Here is a 20,983-nt window from a genome sequence, read left to right on the forward strand (position 1 = left end):
TGTCTGTTTGAATCCCTGCGAGTCTGTTGAAAATCCTCGTAATTGTTCCTTAAATTCAAAACAAAAAAGTGAAAACCTCGTATCTACACGTTTTGATCTGGTGAAGAGGAATTTGATTTTTAAAACACTCTTTTGTCATTATCTCAGAACTATGATTTTGAAGATACGAGGTCTTCGAAGGCCAGCGACGATATGCAGATTTCTCGTATTTCAGTTTCTTGCTGGTTTAAGAAATTTAACTTACATTTTCTCTTTGTCTTGTATTGAAATTATTGTGTAAAACTTTGTTTTAATCTGTCATGTAAGTCAAAGTAAGGTTTTGGTCGCACAATTTTTTTGCATGATGAAAGTCAATGTGATAAGATCGAGTAGCCAAGTGAGAATATTTACACATGTATGGTTGCAGTAAGAATTAGGAATGGTGATTGCATGATTAATAAAGGCATGAATACAGCTTTATTTGACAGTGTGTGTTTGAGAGGCATGTGTATGTGTGTGTGTGTGTCCATATGTATGTGTGTGTGTGTGTAAAGGGGAAAAAACAACCAAAGAACTGTATCCTAGTGAGATAAAAGAGCTGATCCTAGATGAATTTTACTTTTGTTACAAACTGTGTGTGTGTGAAGGGAAAAAACTAAGAACAATCCTAGTGAGATCAAAGATTTCCGTTGGTGAGATGTCTCAAGACTAACAGTTAGTTTTGGTTTCGGTGTAAAGACGTTTCAGGTTGGGGAGAACCAAAAATTTTTTCCTTTCCCTTGAGAGACGCTTCTTTGTTTCTTGTATTTTTGTATCCTTTTAAAGAAGAAATGTAGATCATTGAAATCGAGAAAAACAACAACAACAGCAGTGATAGTGATAAAAATGCTGAACTACAAAAACTTGCAACCGCAATCCTTGATCACAATGACGCATCCCTGGTCACATGATTCAATCACATGACTGTCAGCTGCGGCAACCATCGTGACTGAGGAAGTGTTCCGCACAGTCGCACACAAGCCGTGTTTCCTGAAGAATCTCAGATCCTAGACGAATCGAGAAGAAGAAGAGACGAATCTTACATTTGTAACAAAGCATCTGACCATTTTACAAATATGCGAGTATTTTTGCTAACCTTCGGCTTCGTCTGCATTTTTAGCGTCTGCCAGGCATGGACGCCGAAATTTCACAACGGACGTCCACGAGGTGGATTCGTCCCACCCCCTCCCCGGTCCAAGAGTATGCTTGGCAAACCGCTCTCTGCCGATATGTGGTTCAACCAGACTCTGAATCACTTCAACGATGCCGACACACGCACCTTTCAGCAGGTAAATGGTCCCAGATCTTCTGTTGTGTCTGGGATGTTATTTGTTTGGCAAGTGCACAAGTTGTTTTTATTCTGACAATTATGTTTAGTTAAATAGTTTAGTTTGTCCCCACGTGGTGCAGGCCATGCGTGTTGTACTACCTCACCGTCTACTATGGTACGATTTTCGCCCAGGAGTGCTCAAGTAGGATGTGGGTCAAGAGCTTGTGAAGCCTTATATATCAGGTATTTCAAACAGAATGTTCACAACGTTACATGGAAGTTTCAGCAATGAGACATACTTGAGTTGTTCTTTGCTATTGGTGACCAAACAGTGGAAACTTACTGAAATTTTCAAAATGCAGCTACAACCTGGAAAATACTATTCCTGTCAAGTGGAGCCTTTGTATTATTTGAGTCTAAAAAGAAAATGTCAGGAACTTTTATGGTTCGGACAAAAAAGCAGACTGACTGGTGGGGGTCACAATGGAGTAACCTGCGGTACTTTGTGACACCAAATTTACACAGCATATCTATAAACTAATTCTGTGAAACAATTTGAGTAAACTCCATGAAAACAGAGTGTTTGCTGTTAGTTTGTCATGTATTGAAGAATTTTTGATGTACAGTTTAGTGTTGTTAGGTTCAGTAATTTTGTGACACCGTTTGCAGGTTACCTTGTAGTTTGATCTTTTTGTGGCAACACAACTGCTTACAGCAGGGCAGGGATATTTTGGTCAGTGATTGTTTAAAAGGGTGTAACTTGGAATACCTACAGATTATTAGAATCAAATGCAAACTACTGCTCAAATGTATCAAAACAGAAAGAGGTAACCTGCAAATCACGCGACACCAAATTGCCAATACTTGTGCATGTATTACGCTGTACTGGTGCAATCAATCAAATTATGCTACAAATGAATGTTATAAAGGAGACAATACCAACACAAACAGTTCTGCAACTGTATTGCCAAAAAACAGCGAAGAGTGCCACCTAAACTTCGCAGAACTATTATCTGTGGTCACCTGCGTACGAATGAAACCATTCGAGAATGGCCGGTCGCTGCATACCTCCCGATAATTTTTAAGTCCTGTGCTCTAAAATAACCATACTATCAACTTTAACATCAATAATTTTACGAAGTAAGCATTAAGGAAACTTGTGCAACTTACCTGCACTTTCAGTTTTCGCAAAATCAATGCGATACGGTTGATTTTCAGGACGAAACCGCGGTGGCACAGAGACATTTCGCGTGAAAGTAACCTGCGAACAGAGTTACCTCGCTTCTGTGACACGTCATCAATTTTGCCGTACACAAACTTTTCTATGTAGTACACAAAGCTCGGGACATCATCACTATTTGTGTGTTTACCCTGCCGTCTTCCGGACTGAGGCCGCACGAGAACAATCCATGCTCAACTGCGCGAGCGAAGAAATGAAAATCGGGGTAACCTGGCGAACGTTTGTGACGGCAGATACGAAAGTCACCGTTGCGAGGTACACGGATGTATATTCACGCGACCAAATATCTTCATCTATCGATAATGATGCCATGATTTGAAAATAAAAATGTGTGTTTGCCTTCCTGGCGCTCAGGCCGGCAAATTGTCTTTCTTCAGTGGATCGGATTTGTGACGCCGCGCGTTCGAAGGTTACCAGTTTTTTATCGGACGCAGCACGCGAGCAGGAGAGGGTCAGTTGTCCAAATAAGATTTTGTGCAGTTTAATCCAAGTATAAGTTATCGTTGAATGATAACAGTTATCCTTTCTAGAGCAGCTGTCCGTTTGAAATGTGTTGTGAACATGGCAGGGGTCTGTCATTCCACGTTTTGGCCGCCATTTTGTGAACAAAAAACGAAAACAAGCAGGAATAAGTGCTACTTCTGTCATATTATTTTCCTTCATGGTGATTTTGTTGATACTGCTACATCAGTAGAATGCAGTAATTATCTTATTTTGTCACCATCATTCCCCGTAATTTAAAAAATTGATTTTACTTGATGTCACCCACCGCAGTCACCATTAGCGAAGAACAACTCTCTTACTACTCAGATTGGTACAATTGTTTTTTAATTAACGGTTAGCCTCTGTACATTTTTTGTTTGTTGTGTATGCAGGTGTTTGGAGAGTTGCTGCAGATAACGTAGAGTGCAGCTAACCATGCTGTCTGAAAAACCTTTGAAGGTGGCAAAAGCAAACAATTGAACTTAAATAATACAGAAGGGATACGTTCCAGAGATCTCACCAATTTTTAGCAGATGTATTCAGCCATGATCTATAAAGATAGTCTGATGCCCTGACAGCTGCAAAAAGGCACAGCCAGGCCCAGTTATCTTGGAAAATAATGTCTAACTCTAATATGGTTTATTGGTTAACAGTTCTGCAACTAGTTTGTATTACACATATATTCAAAACCTTGCTGTCTTGTAGATTCCTAATTAATTACCACAGAAACAAATTAAAAAGAAAAATTGAAAATAACGAGGGAATTTGCTGTTGACTTATTTTTTTATTTGAGTATGAAACAGAAATTTTGACAATTCCTACATTCCTCTGACAGAATTCCTGTGTTGCTCTTGCAGCAATTAAATGTATATGTATATATATATATATATAAAACAAATATTTTATGCACACGTTACTGTGTTCAGAAATACTCTTACTAACTAAATTTATAACTTTGGTTTCGTTACATCGGTTCCGACTTGCATGTTTTCACAAAAAATTCTGTATGGCCCAATCCCCCATTTCCTAGTGAAGAGGGTAAGCCTCACCACAATCAAATATTTGTATTCGTAACAGAAAATATAATAATATTAATAATAATAATGATAATGCATACTATTTATAAAGCGCATGTATCCAAGGTTTAACCCTGCTCAAAGCGCTGTACAATCATTGGAAGAAAATACAACCCCAACATTTCGTTATTTACAGTGCAATAACAGATGTTCTTGCCATTTTTAACAGAGATACTTCATGAGCGATAAGTACTACAAGCCAGGCGGTCCGGTGTTTCTGTCAATCGGCGGGGAAGGCCCAGCCAATGCTGTGTGGATGGAGAACGGAGCATGGGTAGAGTATGCAAAGGAGCACCATGCCATGATGTTTCTGGTGGAGCATCGCTACTACGGAAAAACTCAGCCTACAGTGTATGCATCCTTTCTTTTTTGGCCATTGATTTTGCTTGTACAGTACTGGCATGTATCTTCTTTAAAGCCCACAGAGAATCTCCAAACAACTCAGGTCTTGAAACGGGGGTAATTTTACTGAGGTTATGTGTGAAAGTAAGGTCTTAAAAGGGAGGTTCCACTGTAAATTTGTTTCGTCAATATGGGTAGAGTATGCAATTGCAAAGGAGCACCACGCCATCATGTTTCTGGTGGAGCATCGCTACTACGGCAAAACTCAGCCTACAGTGTATAGAGTATTGTTGGTTTTTTGTATTAATTTTGCTTTTAAATACTGTGGAAACCCCCTTTTATGACCTTCCTAAAATCGGTGAAAATCAGGTCTTAAAAAGTAGGGAGTCCTACAGAGGTTATGAATTGGACATCTGAAAAAGCAAGGTCTTAAATGGGAGGGGAAGTCTTAAATTAAAAGATCTTAAAAGGGGGGTTCCACTGTATATATATATATATAGTTTTACCTCCTTCAGAGCCCACAGAAATCAGATCTTGAAACCTGGGTAATTTTGCAGAGGTAATGAACAGAAAATTGTTAAAGGTTTAAGGTCTTAACGGTGGGGGGGGTTTCACTGTAAAGATTTATGGTCAAGATGCTGTGTGACAGAGAGTGTTTGCGTGTGTTAATGTTTTACCAAAACAGTTGTGTGACTGTGATTGTGAATCTGTGTTTTTCCTCATGTGCATTCTTTCTTTATATCTTTTATCTTTCTCAGTTTTCTGCCTGTCTGTATCTGTCTCTCTCTCTGTCTGTCTGTCTGTCTCTCTCTCTCTCTGTCTGTCTGTCTCTCTCTCTCTCTGTCTCTCCCTCTCTCCCTCTCTCTCTCTCTCTCTCTCTCTCTCTCTCTCTCTCTCTCTCTCCCTCTCCCTCTCTCCCTCCCTCAGCCCTTCATCTTTCTTTTCCCCTTTCTTTCTGCACCTCTCTTAATTCTCTCTCACCCAAATCCGACCTTGTCTTAATCCTAATTCTTATTAATTTCAGTGACATGAGTGTGGAAAACCTGCAGTTCCTGAGCAGCGAACAGGCGCTGGCTGACCTGGCACATTTCATCGTCTTTGCTCAGGAAAAGTACAAACTACCCGATAACAAGTGGATTGCCATTGGGGGGTCTTACTCAGGTAATATAGCCACTGACAGACTTGAAAGTAGCTCGTTTGTGCTTGCTTTGATGAAGAAATTTGGAATGTGTGGATGTACAAGTGTATAAATACATGGACTAGGCGAGGATGGTTGTGTGTGTGTGTGTACATGTGTGTATGTGTAGAGGAATTCTGAGAAAACTACTCGATCTTCATGAAACTTTACATACAAATTCTTCCGAATGATATCCCTTATCTTCTCCTGAATCCAAAAATATATAGATATATAAATGTCAAAATTGTTTACTCTGAAAATGTGCTCAGAATTAACGAATATTGGTGTATGCATATTAGGTACAATGTTCTGCCAAGATGAGCGCAATCCATCTCATTCATGGGTTTGGGCTAGCCAAGCCTTACAACATGTATATATAGTCTTGATGATTACTGATCTTCAGTTGTTGTTTTAGTTTCAGGCTGACAGATTGATAATTTAGCTTCACGCAACTTTTATTTTACCTGTCAGAGAGTATGCTTCAAATTTTATAGTGCTACATGTACTACATTTATTTACAGGTGCCCTTGCTGGCTGGTTCCGGATGAAGTACCCTCACCTGGTGACTGGCGCCATAGCAACCAGCGCCCCTGTGTTTGCAAAGCTCAACTTTCTGGGTAAGATTGTAGACATGAAATGTGTACGTTGAATATGGTAATGATTTTTTGGAAGATTCGGAGTTACTGTAAGGTGTGGACTGGTGTCAGTTATGTTTATATATATGTATACAGTGGAACCTCCTGTAACGACCTCTCCCAAGAACGACCCCCTCCTTTTGCCGACCGAATTTCTCGGCACGGATGCTTTTCACACTGTAATTAACCTCCCAAGAACGACGCCCTCCTTTTTCTGATGACCGACCTACCAACTTAGGGTCAATAACGACTTTTACCTTTTAACCAGTGAGCGTCAAAGTTCGTAATTACGCAGCACACGCGGAACACGCACACCATTAGTCACGCATCAAGACTCAGGGGTGGTAGTCTGTAGCCTCATATTGATAGCCAGTAGTGCGTGCAAGTCAAGTGGCCCATGGCTGTCATCTTCACACCTATTCAGTTGCTGTCACAATGGAAGGACTGCCCTCGAAGTAGGGGGGAGGGGGAGAGAGAAAGGAGATGGGAGGGGTTTTGTAGGGCAGTTAGAGCCACAACTCAATAATGAATTGCTGTGTAGTATTTTGTGAGTGTGTGCTCACCAACTGAAACCTCGGGTCAATGACCCATACTTGCCAATGAGCAAGTTTAACCAATGGCACGGTCTCCTTTGATGTCAGAGAGGAAACTCTTCCTGTCCCAGGTTACAGACACTGACCTTCTTACCCGGGGTCAATCACAGGGTTAGTGTTACTTATGAGACCGTGCTCGCGCGTGTAGATCTGTGTGTGTGTGTCTGTGTGTGTGTGTTATGTCTGCCCGTCTGTGCGCTGGTGTATGCACGTTCATCAGACATCATGCTTCTCCAAATGGGAACAAAAATAGGATAAGGGACACAACTTTCAAGACTGAACTGCCCAACAGTTGCCACCCCTGTAAAAAAAAAACCGTATACCTCCCAAAATCCCAATAAAGACCCCTCCTTTTTACGACCGATTTTTCTGGACATTTTCAAGGTCGTTAGTGGGAGGTTTTACTGTATATGTGATAACATTAGTAACAACAAGTTTGGGTTTTTTTGTCCAGAAAGGCTTACTATATATAGGCCCTCCTTAATTGCATGAGCTCTAAGTTGACTTTGCTAACACTTCACTAAGTCTTTTTACCAAAAATTCAGTGCCAAAGCTTTGTGCTGCAAGCTTCATGAAGAAGACGCCACGAAGTTGACTTCGCCCAATTGATTTCAGAACTGAAAGCTTCTGATCTTAAAGTTAACATTTCTTGTTTTTTGATTCTTGATTTTGGAATGCTACCAGCTATCTGTTTTGGATGTTCACATAGTTTGATAATATTAACAATAAAAGCTGGTATTTGCAGAGTATCTGTCAGTGGTGCGAAACTCACTGTCAGTCAGCAGTTCGTCATGCGTGACCAACATTCAGCAGGCCGTGACACAGCTGGAGAACATGCTCAACACGACTGACGGAAGGCAGACCCTCAAAAAGATGTTCAAGTATGTGCTTTGGCATTAAGTAATTAGAGTAGAACCCCTTTTTCAGCCCCCTGAGTGTTGGTGCATTATAGTTTAAATTCTGTGTGGCGCTTGCCTGATATCAGAGTACATTTGTATAAAGAGCCGTACAGAGCCGAAGGGCCGGTAGCTCAGTTGGTTGAGCACTGGACTTGTGATCCTAAGGTCGCAGGTTTGAATCCAGACCGGGGCGGACACGGTCAACTTTGTGTGCAGACTCAGAGACGGTATCCATGTTCCACCAAGACCTCGGTCATTCTGCCATGAGTGCAGGTGGCTGATTACACCTAAACACGCATACACCTGGGTAGCGCGACCATGTTGCTGCTAGCTTTCCACTGGGAGGAAGCGACCCGAATTTCCCAGCGATGGGACAATAAAACAAGTCGCGTAAGGCGAAAATACAACATTTAGTCAAGTAGCTGTCGAACTCACAGAATGAAACTGAACGCAATGCCATTTTTCAGCAAGACCGTATACTCGTAACATCGTCAGTCCACCGCTCATGGCAAAGGCAGTGAAATTGACAAGAAGAGCGGGGTAGTAGTTGCGCTAAGAAGGATAGCACGCTTTTCTGTACCTCTCTTTGTTTTAACTTTCTGAGCGTGTTTTTAATCCAAACATATCGTATGTATATGTTTTTGGAATCAGGAACCGACAAGGAATAAGATGAAAGTGTTTTTAAATTGATTTCGACAATTTAATTTTGATAATAATTTTTATATATTTAATTTTCAGAGCTTGTTTTTAATCCAAATATAACATAGTTATATGTTTTTTGAATCAGCAAATGATGGAGAATAAGATGAACGTAAATTTGGATCGTTTTATAAAAGAAATATTTTTTTTACAATTTTCAGATTTTTAATGACCAAAGTCATTAATTAATTTTTAAGCCACCACGCTGAAATGCAATACCGAAGTCCGGGCTTCGTCGAACAATACTTGACCAAAATTTCAACCAATTTGGTTGAAAAATGAGGGCGTGACAGTGCCACCTCAACTTTCATGAAAAGCCGTATATGACGTCATCAAAGACATTTATCAAAAAAATGAAAAAAACGTATGGGAATATCATACCCAGGAACTTTCATGTCAAATTTCATAAAGTTCGGTCCAGTAGTTTGGTCTGAATCGCTCTACACGCGCACACACACACACACACACACACACATACACACACACATACACCACGACCCTCGTCTCGATTCCCCCCTCGATGTTAAAACATTTAGTCATAACTTGACTAAATGTAAAAAATGGAGAAAAAAGTTTGATGACTCAGTGAAGAAGAAAATTCACCAGAGGAAACTGTATGGGAGGGGCAGGGGGTGGGGAGCATGCAGGTACATGTACTAGACTTGAAAAGGAAAGTGGGGGTAGAAAAGTAGATGATGATGTGGTGTGACATGCTAATACCAGAAAAAGGCTGTTTTATTCAGATTTGACAACATGTGTATTTATTGTTTCAGATTGTGCGATGATATCAACATCACAAATACGGACGACGTAGCCAACTTGTACGCAGTGCTAGCAGGCAACTTTGAAGATGTTGTTCAGTACAACAAGGACAACCGAGCGTTTGAGGTAAAGTGAACCTTTGTTTGTGTGTGTGTGGTTGGGTGAGTGGGTGTGCAGAGCTGCCAACTGCTACACTTTCAGCATGGCATACTACGTTTTAAGAGCAATTGCTATGCCAAGCTAAAGATTGCTATATCGATGCATCAGAGCCACAACCATGTATCACAAAATTTTGGATTTTTTTTTTTTGCACAGGATTAAAGTTTGCTTCATCAAGATTGATATCACAAATGCCTAATTTCGATAAGTAAAATATTTCAAAGGTTATGATGGAAAAATGGTTGTTGCACTGGGCTGAAACACTCACAATCTACAAGCAACAACCATGTATACGGCACAGTCCCAGTGTGGCTTGTTGGAAAAGGAAGAGAGAAGCAGATATAAACGGGCCACTACCAAATACCTCTGTCTTGCTAGATTGTGGTTTGGGGGGAACTCTAGTTGAGAGTGATTCTTCCCATGCCAGGGTGCAGCATTATCTAGTAACATGATTGTTCCCCGGGAGGAGGGTTGGGAGCAGTGGCCCTTACTGGGGCAACACTAAATCAGCTGTCAGCACCACGACTGTGGCCTGGGGAGTCTCGGTGCCCAACGGGACTTTTTATCTCAACAACCACGCACCTGGGGGCTCTAATGGTACCCTTTCTCACGCTCTATTATCTGCTAGTTTAATTTCTCTTCTGCACTGGGACGTTTGCTTTTCATTTGGATGCTTTACTCGCAACAAACAACAGCCACTTCAAGTGCTCCACAGTTTGCAATTGTACATTGCGGTAACTTGGTAAGTGATTTACTTGTTTTTAATTTTCAGATAATTGAGTTAAGAAATGTATGATTGGTTAACAATTCACCAAATAGATAAAAAAAACTTTCTATCAAAATGGAGAGAACAAAACCTGTGCTTAATAAACAAATAAATAAATGACATCTAATGTGTTATCTTTAATGTCTTTTGCCTTCTCTTAAAATGTATTTTATGTATTCTCTCTCTCTCTCTCTCTCTCTCTCTCTCTCTCTCTCTCTCTCTCTCTCTCTCTCTTTTGTTATTTTAACATTCATAAAAAGTATTATCAATAGATTAGTCCCTCCCATGGGCCGCGAGGGCTGGATGTAAAAAAAGCACCTGTTTGCTTATACCATTACCCTCGTTAATAAAGAATTCCTCTTCTCTCTCTCTCTCTCTCTCTCTCTCTCTCTCTCTCTCTCTCTCTCTCTCTCTCTCTCTCTCTCTCTCTCTCTCTGTTTTTCTGGCTCTCTCTGTCTCTGTCTGTCTGTTTGTTTGTCTGTCTGTCTGTTTCTGTCTCTCTATCCCTGCCCCTGTCTCTCTATCCCTGCCCCTCTCTCTCTGTCTCTGTCTCTGTCTCTCTCTGTCTCTCTCTCTCTCTCTCTCTCTCTCTCTCTCTCTCTCTCTCTCTCTCTCTCTCTGTTGACTGTAAGTAAGGCTTTGTTGAATGCTATTCCATTGTTTAAAATGAATGAACAAAACACATTATTTTTCTTGCAGCATTAACGTGATATGGACTAAGACGACTGGTCAGACTGGCCAGAATCAGTCGCAGCATCTGTTGACTCTGACAGTGTCTTACTTGGATCACCGCAAAGTCAGAATGAAGATACCATTTTAGAATCAGCTGCAGGTGGTAAGTCACACACACACACACATATACACACACACACACACACATCTATAGACACACACACACACACGCACATACACATACACACACACACACACACACACACACGTAGCACGCACGCGCGCAACTGGCGAGGGATGGGAGTATGTTGACTAGGCTTGTATGATACTCAGTACCGAAGACAATGTGTTCGTCTGCCTGTGTTCATGTTATTTAGTTCTGGTGTTTGTTTATTGAAGATCAATTGAATTTTTACACGGTAGAAACCAATGTTTTGCAACTTGTTGGGGCTATTTTTCACTTTCTCTGAAACTATTCAAATGTTTATTACCTGCACATAAATACGTGATTCTTTTTCTTTATTTGGTGTTTATCACAGTGACTGTCAATAGGGGCGTTCAATAATTTCCTTTTACTTTTAATACTGCATAATTATGCAAGATGAAACAAAACTGATTGGACACTGTGACTACTCTTGTGGGCAGATGGTGAACTTGAAGCAGCTCTCAGTGCCAGCCGGAACAACGAAACATTGTACCAGCTGACCATTCGTCTGCACAACAAAAGACTCGACTGTCGTCTGCATGCCAACGCTATGACAAGGGAACCAGTCTATGCTGATGGAAACTGGTTTTTTTAAAGCGGCATCATATTACGTGACCACCCAGGACGATAGTGCGCTGAGGCAGGCCTTATGTGACCACATTTTAGAAAACCTGACTCACTATGAAGGGTTTTTCCTTGAGAGCACAGAAACCGCGAGAAATGCTGTCACTGCCTTGCGTTCTCACGGCGTATGGGATAACTGCGCCAATGACGTCATGCCTCTTGCCCTATCGAACTTCACCAAACGGCAGGTGAAAATATTCATAAGCAGAACATCTCCAGCAGTGATCAACATCACGCCCACTCTACCAGGCTGTCAAGGTGACGCATTCAACCCAATCTATCTGGCCCTGCTGACATCACCTGGTGTCCCACAACACTATGATGGTTGTTTGGCCGCAAGGAGATCTGTGTACACAATAGACCAGACATTTCTGGAGTCTGGGCACACTCACACGGAGTGTGATTCAATGCATGCATGCATTGAGAGAGCAAAACAGAACGTCACTATTCACATTCCTGACCAGTGGAACACTGTGTTTCAAATGGCAAGACCATCAGCGCCATACACAGTGGTCCCTATCCAGCATTCAGACATACAAGACTTTACAATGCTGGCTTCCTCGTCTATGATGAATACAAACACAGATAGTTCCGGTACTCGCACAGTGAGGACACAGATAAAGTGGATCCCTAATGTCAAGGGACAAACTGACACCTTGTTTTTCAAGTATCGGCCAGGGGATTCATTCAACCTGCTGAAGACAAGGGGATCCACTGGACGGCGTGGGCGGCAGCCAGCACCACCAGAACATCTGTCTGCCCGCTATAGCAGGCGCCAGCCAGTGTCGTCAACAAAGAAGGCGGGTCTCCTGGACCTTTGTCGTCTCGGCATTGTGCCCGAGCAGCACCACAACTTCTTTCACAACCTGCCCAGTGAGAACTCAGCCCCTGACCGTTTGGCTGAGCCTGATGCCACAGAAGATACAGACACAGATGAAGACTAAGGCGTTGTTCGTTATACTCAGAAGCTTGCTGATTGATCCACGTCATCGCTGTCGTTATCATCATCATCATCATCATCATCATCATCATCATCATCGTCATCGTCATCGCTGTAACTACCATCATTACGTGTACGGGACGCAAACATATACATAAGGATGCTACCATTGACTGTTTTGAGAAAAAGTTCCACCTTGAGTTCAGAGAACACATATTGATCAGGTGACTCGATGTTGTCATTCATGCTTTTCATGTGAAGACTGAACATGCCTAGAAAAGAGCAAGACGATTACTTAAAATCGGAAAACAAACAAAGATTCCTATCTGTGTGATATAAATTGTCAAAAATGTTGCTGTTTAGTTGTGAACAATGTATAATCACAGTGCAACGAAACACTGACAGTGAAGTGAGAAAACATTGCTGTGTGTATGACTTTATTGTAATTTTCATGGTGGAATGCCAGAAAGATTTCCTGTCGGTTCAAGAAAAAGGTAAGATAAAACCATTTCGTTTCCCTTAAGTTGTACAATAAAAAAATTACCCTCCATCCTGGCTCTCTAATTATAGTTTTTTTTAATCCTATCATGTTATATCTCCTATGTGAACCATTTTCTTATTTTTAAACAACTTTTTTAGCACTATTTTTTGACAAACCTATCAGAGGTACATGGTTGCAGAATCCTTCCTGTCAAATGTTAAGAAAATGTTGCATGCCACAACACGCTATACTTTGGATAGGTGGTTGTGTCTCTGATTACTGTACACTAAGTCCCTTTCTACTCACTGCCACAAACATGCATCTGATATTTACATGGTTATGGCCCGTACAGGGCAAGCTCTATCAGACCATTCCTCCGGGCCACAAACAGCTATTACACAGATAGCTGGTTGTGGCCTGTGGAAGTTCCCTGAGTTGTTTCTCGGGATACAGGCCACAATAGTGTAGGTTGCTGTGCACTGTTTTGGCTCAACTTTTGATCGGGTTTTCAGTACAATTCTACACGGAAGATCCCTTTATTGTTTTTATTTTAATTTTTTGGCATGTTATCATTATCTTTTTTTTTTCAAGGAGCTTACAAATAAAACAAAACAGTATTTTGCTTGCTTTCCATGATTTTTGCGAACTTTTACATTAAAGTACATATTTTTTCCTCAGCATCAAAACTTCAATCACAGATTTATAAGAACGTCCATTTTGGAAATACATGGTTGTGGCTCTGATGCATCGATATACTCTTAAACAAATAATCACAAGCATACAAAGAACAATACCGTTTTTGTGAGTCCTGGTACTCATTTCTGCTTCCTACTCCGTGTAGCGTTCACAAAATTGGTAATAAACCATCGTCTACACTAAAAAGTTGCACTGCAGATACTCTGTAGAGGGCATTTCATGTTCCTGTATTCTCATGAAGCACCATTTGCTGAGCTTTGAATTCCAAAATATTCTAAATTGCTACACTTGAGGCTTCACAAGTGTGGCAGGTCTGGGTGTGTGTGTGTGTTTGGGTATGTATGTATTTCTGTCAATCTGTTTTACGCTACCAACATTTTCAGTCGCCACTATTTTACCTCTTTCTGTGAGTATACGCTCAGCCGTTGGTACCAACATCACGATCGACACGCTGTGCAGTATCATGGACAAGAACACTAGCAGCTTGTTTTGCACTGCATTAATACATGTTCTTTCTGTAAATACATGTTCTTTCTGTAAATACATGTTCTTTCTGTAAACACAAGTTCTTTCTGTAAATACATGTTATGTTCTTTCTGTAAATACATGTTATGTTCTTTCTGTAAATACATGTTATGTTCTTTCTTTAAATACATGTTCTTTCTGTAAATACATGTTCTTTCTGTAAATACATGTTCTTTCTGTAAATACATGTTCTTTTGTTGTGTGTACAGGGTGCTGCTGGTACCAACATCACGATCGACACGCTGTGCGGTATCATGGACAAGAACACCAGCAGCTCGGCCCTGCAGCGGTACGCAGACGTCAACAGTCTGATGCTGCTCACGTCCAAGGAGAAATGCCAGGACTTCACCTACCAGAAAATGGTGGACGGCTTGCGAAAGGTGGACTGGAAAAGTGACGCTGCTGCAGGAGGTAGGGTTTTGTGTTGTGTGTGTGTGAGAGTGTTTGTTTGTGTGTGTGTGTAGGGGGGGGGGGGGGGTGGAGATGGAACAGGGTAAAGGGGGTGTGATGCAGGGATATGAAAAGGAGTAGCAATGAAGTCACCAGCTTGAGTAGTTGCTTCTGTCATTCATGACAGTTTGCTACGTTCAGAAATGGTGTTTTTGGATTGATTTTGTAAAATGATTTCACGTGTGTTTGCTTTTCTCTTTCAGGTCGTCAGTGGACATATCAGACATGCACAGAGTTTGGCTACTACCAGACTTCAGACTTCAAGAGTCAGCCATTCGGACACAAATTTCCCCTGGACTTCTTCGTCAAACAGTGCCAAGACATTTACGACCCCAAGTTCAATGCCGATCTTATCGGCAGAGGCATCAACCGTACCAACACTAATTACGGAGGTTACGGAATAAAGGTGACGAATGTCGTGTTCCCCAACGGCTCCATCGACCCCTGGCATGCTCTGGGGGTGGTGAAGAGTCTGAGTCCTGACGCCACAGCTATCTTCATTGACGGTGAGTGTAATGTGTTACTGTCTCACAATGGAAATTCAAAAACAAATAGACAGCCAACGTTCCAAAATTCAAAATAAAAAAAAACCAGTCAAGTTGTTGGAACGTTTAATTATGGCCAAAAAAACATGTCATGTTCACAGATACTTTGACCAAGCGGTGCACAGTCAAACACTAATGAGACAAAATTTATCTTACAAAATGTTCAGCCACTTGTATGGAAGACACAAGTCAAGTTTGGTCTAATTAGTGTTTGTCTGCATGTGCTCTTAACCCCTTCACTGCCCACCCCGTATGTAATACGTGGTCATTACACCCCCGGTATAGGGGTGTGTATAGGATTCGGTTGATGTGTTTGTTTGTTTGTGTGTTTGTGTTCGCATATAGATCTCAAGAATGAACGGACCGATCGTCACCAAACTTGGTGAACAGGTTCTATACATTCCTGAGACGGTCCTTACAAAAATTGGGACCAGTCAAACACACGGTTAGGGAGTTATTGGTGGATTAAGATTCTACAAGGACTTATAGAGGGACATATTAATGGTCAAAGGGAAATAACCTTCTCAGTTGGTGGCAGTGAGAATGGTAAGGACGGGGGTGTTTTTCCTACCTCGGAGGAATTTCTTGTTTTTGGTTTGTCGTACGCCCATAACCGTATCTCATACGTGGGATTTGTGTCACCAACATTTCAGGACATTTCTGAAAACTAAATGGGAGGTAACCACTGTCCAAGTACTTGTAGGGGTTCTAAACACAGTTCTTTCCCATAGACCGTTCGGATAAGCTACTATACCAGGTGTTGACAGCTCACCACTTTGCCAAGACATGTTAGTATTCACAATGGCGGCCGAAAGTCCGACCTCAACTCGTAGACCTGTTTTCAAGCGATACAGTGTTCTGGAAGCTCTACAAGAAGTGATTTATGGATTACCACACAGAAGAATACTTTTATGGGCTGTAATGTGAGTACCTGACACCAGTTTTAGCAGTGTTTTGTGTGGTTTTATGTGCTGCAATGTGTGTGTGTGTAAGTCCGGAAACTGTAATTTTTGACAAATGGTCATTATATCAATTTTTACTATAACAATCACAAACAAAGTCCAATGATCATGTCATCCTATAATAGCCAAGGGTATAAGCAAAACACATGCCAAAGATCTAAGAGATATCTCAATAAATGATCGAGCAGTGAACAGATTAGTGAACCTACCGAAGAAAGCGAAATTTTGCCCTGGCGCACAGCAATACCAAAATGCTGTTATACTGTGGCAGTGAAGAGGTTAAGGGCAGGAGCTACCTTCAAATACACCGTTTTTCTCTTCCAGTCATTTGACCACAGCATTCATGAACCTGCCCTTAAAAGACAGCTGGGTCGAAATATCTGTGAACATAACGTTTTGTTTTGTCCGTAATTAAACATTCCAACAACTTACCTTTCATGTTTTTGTCTAAACAATGGAACTGTGTGAAAAAATGTTTAGAGAGAGTCAGACAGAAACAGCGCAGCGGGCAGCTTCAGTCCACTTCAGACCATGTTCACAGTTAGTTGCGATTTGAAAAAGTATTTTTGTCGAATATGAAAAATAAACAATAAGTGCATAATGCTTCATATGAGGCAGAATTGACTTTTGTATTTATTGGAAACAGACATTAGGAGGCTTCTTTATTATCAAGAATCATTAATTATCATTCATCAGTGCTGACAGGGGTAAGCTTAGTGGAAAAACTATTATATTCTAACATCCTTCTCTGTGTCGCCCAGAAGAGATTGTTACCAAAGGACAGTGATTTCTTACTATGTGTCATTCGCAAAGGCTTTTTGAACTTGAAACATTGATTATAGTAGCATGAGGCAGTGGTACAGTAGAACCCCCCCTTTTAAGACCCCCCAGGGCGGGGATGTAGCTCAGTCGGTAGCGCGCTGGATTTGTATCCAGTTGGCCGCTGTCAGCGTGAGTTCGTCCCCACTTTCGGCGAGAGATTTATTTCTCAGAGTCAACTTTGTGTGCAGACTCTCCTCGGTGTCTGAACACCCCCGTGTGTACACGCAAGCACAAGACCAAGTGCGCACGAAAAAGATCCTGTAATCCATGTCAGAGTTCGGTGGGTTATAGAAACACGAAAATACCCAGCATGCTTCCTCCGAAAGCGGCGTATGGCTGCCTAAATGGCGGGGTAAAAACGGTCATACACGTAAAAGCCGTGGGAGTTTCAGCCCATGAACGAACAAACAAAAAACAAACAAAGACCCCCCATTTTAAGACCCTCCTTTCTCAGAATTTCTGTTCTTCTTATTAAGAATCTTAACCTCTGTAAATTTACCCCCATTTTAAGTCTCTCTCCATTTTAAGACCTGATTTTCTCAAATTGTTGGAGGCCTTAAAAGGGGGGTTCCACTGTATTACTTTGAAAAAGTTGCTTTCTTGCCTGCAAATTATGTTTCGGTTTGCAGGAACGGCACACTGTGCCAACATGTACCCACCCTCATCCACAGACCCTGCCCCTCTGGTGCAAGCACGGGCCACCATCACCAAGCTCATTGGAAAATGGGTCGCCTAATTGTGTGAATGTGCTGGTAATGTTTCCGAAAATGAGTGCTGGTATTACAACAAAAAACAGGTTGTCTAAATGTGTGAATCTGCTGGTACATGTATTATAACAGGAAATGAGTCACCTAAGTATGTGATTGCTGGTATTGGGACAGAAAATGAGTCTCCTAAGTGTGTGATTGGTAGTATTGCAACAGAAAATGAGTTGCCTAAGTGTGTGATTGCTGGTACAAGTATTTGCAACAGAAAATGAATCGCCTAAGTGTGTGATTGGTAGTATTGCAACAGAAAATGAGTCGTCTAAGTGTGTGATTTGTGGAATTTGCAACAGAAAATGAGTCGCCCAAGTGTGTGATTGCTGGTATTGGGACAGAATTAAGTCGCCTAAGTGTGTGATTGGTAGTATTGCAACAGAAAATGAGTCGCCTAAGTGTGTGATTGGTGGTATTGCAAAAGAGAATAAGTCGCCTAAGTGTGTAATTGGTGGTATTGCAATAGAAAATGAGTCGCCTAAGTGTGTAATTGGTGGTATTGCAATAGAAAATGAGTCGCCTAAGTGTGTAATTGGTGGTATTGGGACAGAAAATGAGTCGCCTAAGTGTGTGATTGCTGGTATTGGGACAGAAAATGAGTCGCATAAGTGTGTGTGATTGCAACAGAAATACTGATCAGGTTGCGTACTGGAGAATGATTTGCAGAGTGTTTATTATGGCGTAATGGGTGAACTGATGATGACTGGTAATGTTATGTAGAGGATCTTCCAATGAATATGATTGTTTTATGGGAAAGGGAGTCTTACAGAAATGAATACTTACGTTGAAAATGTGGATAGTTTTCAATGTCTCATTAAGAAACCGATTCGCCTGAGGCGCTTTGTCTTTGAGAGAATGGGTCGGATCATTTTGACAGTCGGTTGAGAAAAGCAACTGTTCATGGATTACAAGTCGTTCTACCAAAAAATTAGTCACATATTTTGATTGTTATTGACTTAAGTTGATTGCTTGTGAAGAAATAAATTGTTGAGTATTTTGTTTTGATGTTTAGAATATGTTGAAGGGTCAATGTGTTCACATTGTGTTAAAGATTAGTGGCTTTAACTTAAGACATATCTAGTTTTTCCTATTTGAAAAGTGGATGAGTGTTGATTTTCCAATTTAAAACTTGCAAGTTAAATTTTCTGATTGCTTATTTTTGTTTGGAAAGTGGCCTGACAGGACATTAGTGATGCATTCCGTTTGTATCAGAATTTGGTGCACAAAAATCATGAAAATTTAGCCAGTATCATTGTGTTCTAAACAGAATAAGGAATCTCTTGCAGAAAATGCCTTCCGTTGAGGGAAGTATAAGCTCAAGTTCAGGAAGAGATGGGTATTGTGACTTGTATTATTTTTTTTTTACAAGACTTTTTACCTTGTGTTCATGTGTATGTTTAGATAAACTGAACTTTGCTTTACGAGATTGTGATTTGATCACAGTACTAACATTTGAACTTGAATTTGATCAATTGAATAATACAATTTAATTGTATCAACAAAAGTATGGCAATACACAGTTTCGATCACTTTTTAACTGATATATCACACTTGGACCTTAAAGGCATACTGACGCACTCCCGTGTTTACAAAGTGTAGTTTGCCCACAATCGATGTCAAACGCACCATAAGACCATATAATGACGATATGTCACCATGCGCGGACCATAATACATGCATTACAGCTTGTTCTAGCCTCTGAAAAAGTGAGGATGTCAACAAAGCCGCGGTGTTCTCTCCCTTGCATCAACGTTACATGTGTTGCCAAATCTATAAATAGGACGATCCAGATCAAAATGAAAATTCAAATATCTCAACATTTAAGGGGTCCTAGACCACAATATTTTGCAGGGAACTTAATTTAGTCTGTCTCCAGCTGTTGGTAAAGCAATTAGTGTGTATAGTCATCGAGTACATATGGCTTTAAGTGGTAAAATAACTTCTCATTATAAGCTAAAATCTCAATCCCAATGAGCAGCATATCAGACTACAACTGGTGTTTTCTTTTGTGTGGGGTTATACAATGTGGCATTATTATATTCATAAACTTTCTGTATATCATTAGTTTGAACGAAACAGCTGACATTTAATGTCTTGATGATTGTCAAGTCCTGACCATAATAACAGTATTAATACTAAGGTGCTTGAAATAGCACCCAGCATTATAATATAGTTTTGTACAAATGTTTTTGCTTTTTTTTCCATCCAGTAAAACTTTGAATGTTTTTCTTTGCTTCTGGTTGGCTCACGTAAGTGTAGCCTATGCGATCGTAACTTTGTCTGTCTGTGCGTGCGTGCGTGCGTATGTGCGTGTGTATGTCTGTGGTAGAAACTCTAACATTTGAAGACGTCACATTACATTGACGTCACATTATGACGTAAGAGGGTTAGACGTCACGCGAAGGAAGTACTGAAAGTCTCGGTCATTATTATTTTGAGCGCGCCGAGACTAGTTGGCAGTCGTGTCCTTGTAAGTAGGCTACATGCAGACAGACAGATCTAGTGTCTCGCTTTCTTGCACAGTTTCACCTATGCTCTTTCTGTGTGTGTGTGACGGAGTGATTGAGTTTGTGTTACTGTTTGTCGATTTCTTACGTGAGCCTCTTGTTTTTAGTGTTTTTAGTTTTTGAGCTTTCATTCAGCTGCATATTACATATTACAAAAAAATATGCGTGCAGATGTTTTCAGTCCTATGCAGAACAAGATGACTTGGTTTCCTTTGGGTAATGGTGCAATATGCAGCTATAATGGAGAATGTATTGACACATATATACAGGATTTTAAGACTTAACATTAGCAGTGGTGCTGGTGTGCTGTGGTTATGGTAATAGTTAATACTGAATGATACAGGACTTTTAGACTTCAGAATCTAACACTAGCAGTAGAGCTGGTGTGCTATAGTTATGGTAGTAGTTTATACTGAATGATACAGGATTTTTTGACTTCAGAATCTAACACTAGCAGTATAGTGCTGTGGTTATGGTAGTAGTTTATAGTAAATGATACAGGATTTTTAGACTTCAGAATCTAACACTTGCAGTATAGTGCTGGTGTGTTGTGGTTATGGTAGTAGTTAATAGTCCAGTAGTGGTGTCAAATGTAGCAGACTTCACAAGTAAGAGCATATTTATATAGTACGTTGTACAATTTTACGCAGAAACGTTCTACTGTTATCAGTAATCTG

At 40.8% G+C, this 20,983-nt stretch overlaps 1 protein-coding gene across 2 annotated transcripts; it reads left to right on the forward strand.

The window, feature by feature from the left end:
- The first annotated feature begins 944 nt into the window (after positions 1-944).
- On the forward strand, positions 945-20,025 carry LOC138945390 (putative serine protease K12H4.7). Of its 2 annotated transcripts, XM_070316822.1 has the most exons (9): positions 945-1,307; positions 4,257-4,438; positions 5,454-5,590; positions 6,128-6,223; positions 7,580-7,715; positions 9,206-9,320; positions 14,472-14,673; positions 14,916-15,218; positions 17,671-20,025. In XM_070316822.1, the coding sequence occupies exons 1-9, from the start codon at positions 1,095-1,097 to the stop codon at positions 17,775-17,777; spliced, it is 1,491 nt and encodes a 496-aa protein (XP_070172923.1). In that variant the 5' UTR covers positions 945-1,094; the 3' UTR covers positions 17,778-20,025. The 2 variants fall into 2 exon arrangements, with proteins under 2 accessions (XP_070172923.1, XP_070172924.1); XM_070316823.1 differs by lacking the exons at positions 945-1,307; positions 4,257-4,438 and adding an exon at positions 4,459-4,706.
- The last annotated feature ends 958 nt before the right edge of the window (positions 20,026-20,983 follow it).

Source organism: Littorina saxatilis, linkage group LG13 (genome assembly GCF_037325665.1).
Source record: "Littorina saxatilis isolate snail1 linkage group LG13, US_GU_Lsax_2.0, whole genome shotgun sequence".
Taxonomy (NCBI): domain Eukaryota; kingdom Metazoa; phylum Mollusca; class Gastropoda; order Littorinimorpha; family Littorinidae; genus Littorina; species Littorina saxatilis.

What these genes read in the sequence shown, in the direction of transcription:
- LOC138945390 (XM_070316822.1), top strand. Translation starts at nt 1,095, where the DNA reads ATGCGAGTATTTTTGCTAACCTTCGGCTTCGTCTGCATTTTTAGCGTC. An exon ending in ACACACGCACCTTTCAGCAG is followed by an intron (nt 1,308 to 4,256) that starts GTAAATGGTCCC and finishes CATTTTTAACAG; the next exon opens with AGATACTTCATGAGCGATAA. An exon ending in AGGACAACCGAGCGTTTGAG is followed by an intron (nt 9,321 to 14,471) that starts GTAAAGTGAACC and finishes TTGTGTGTACAG; the next exon opens with GGTGCTGCTGGTACCAACAT.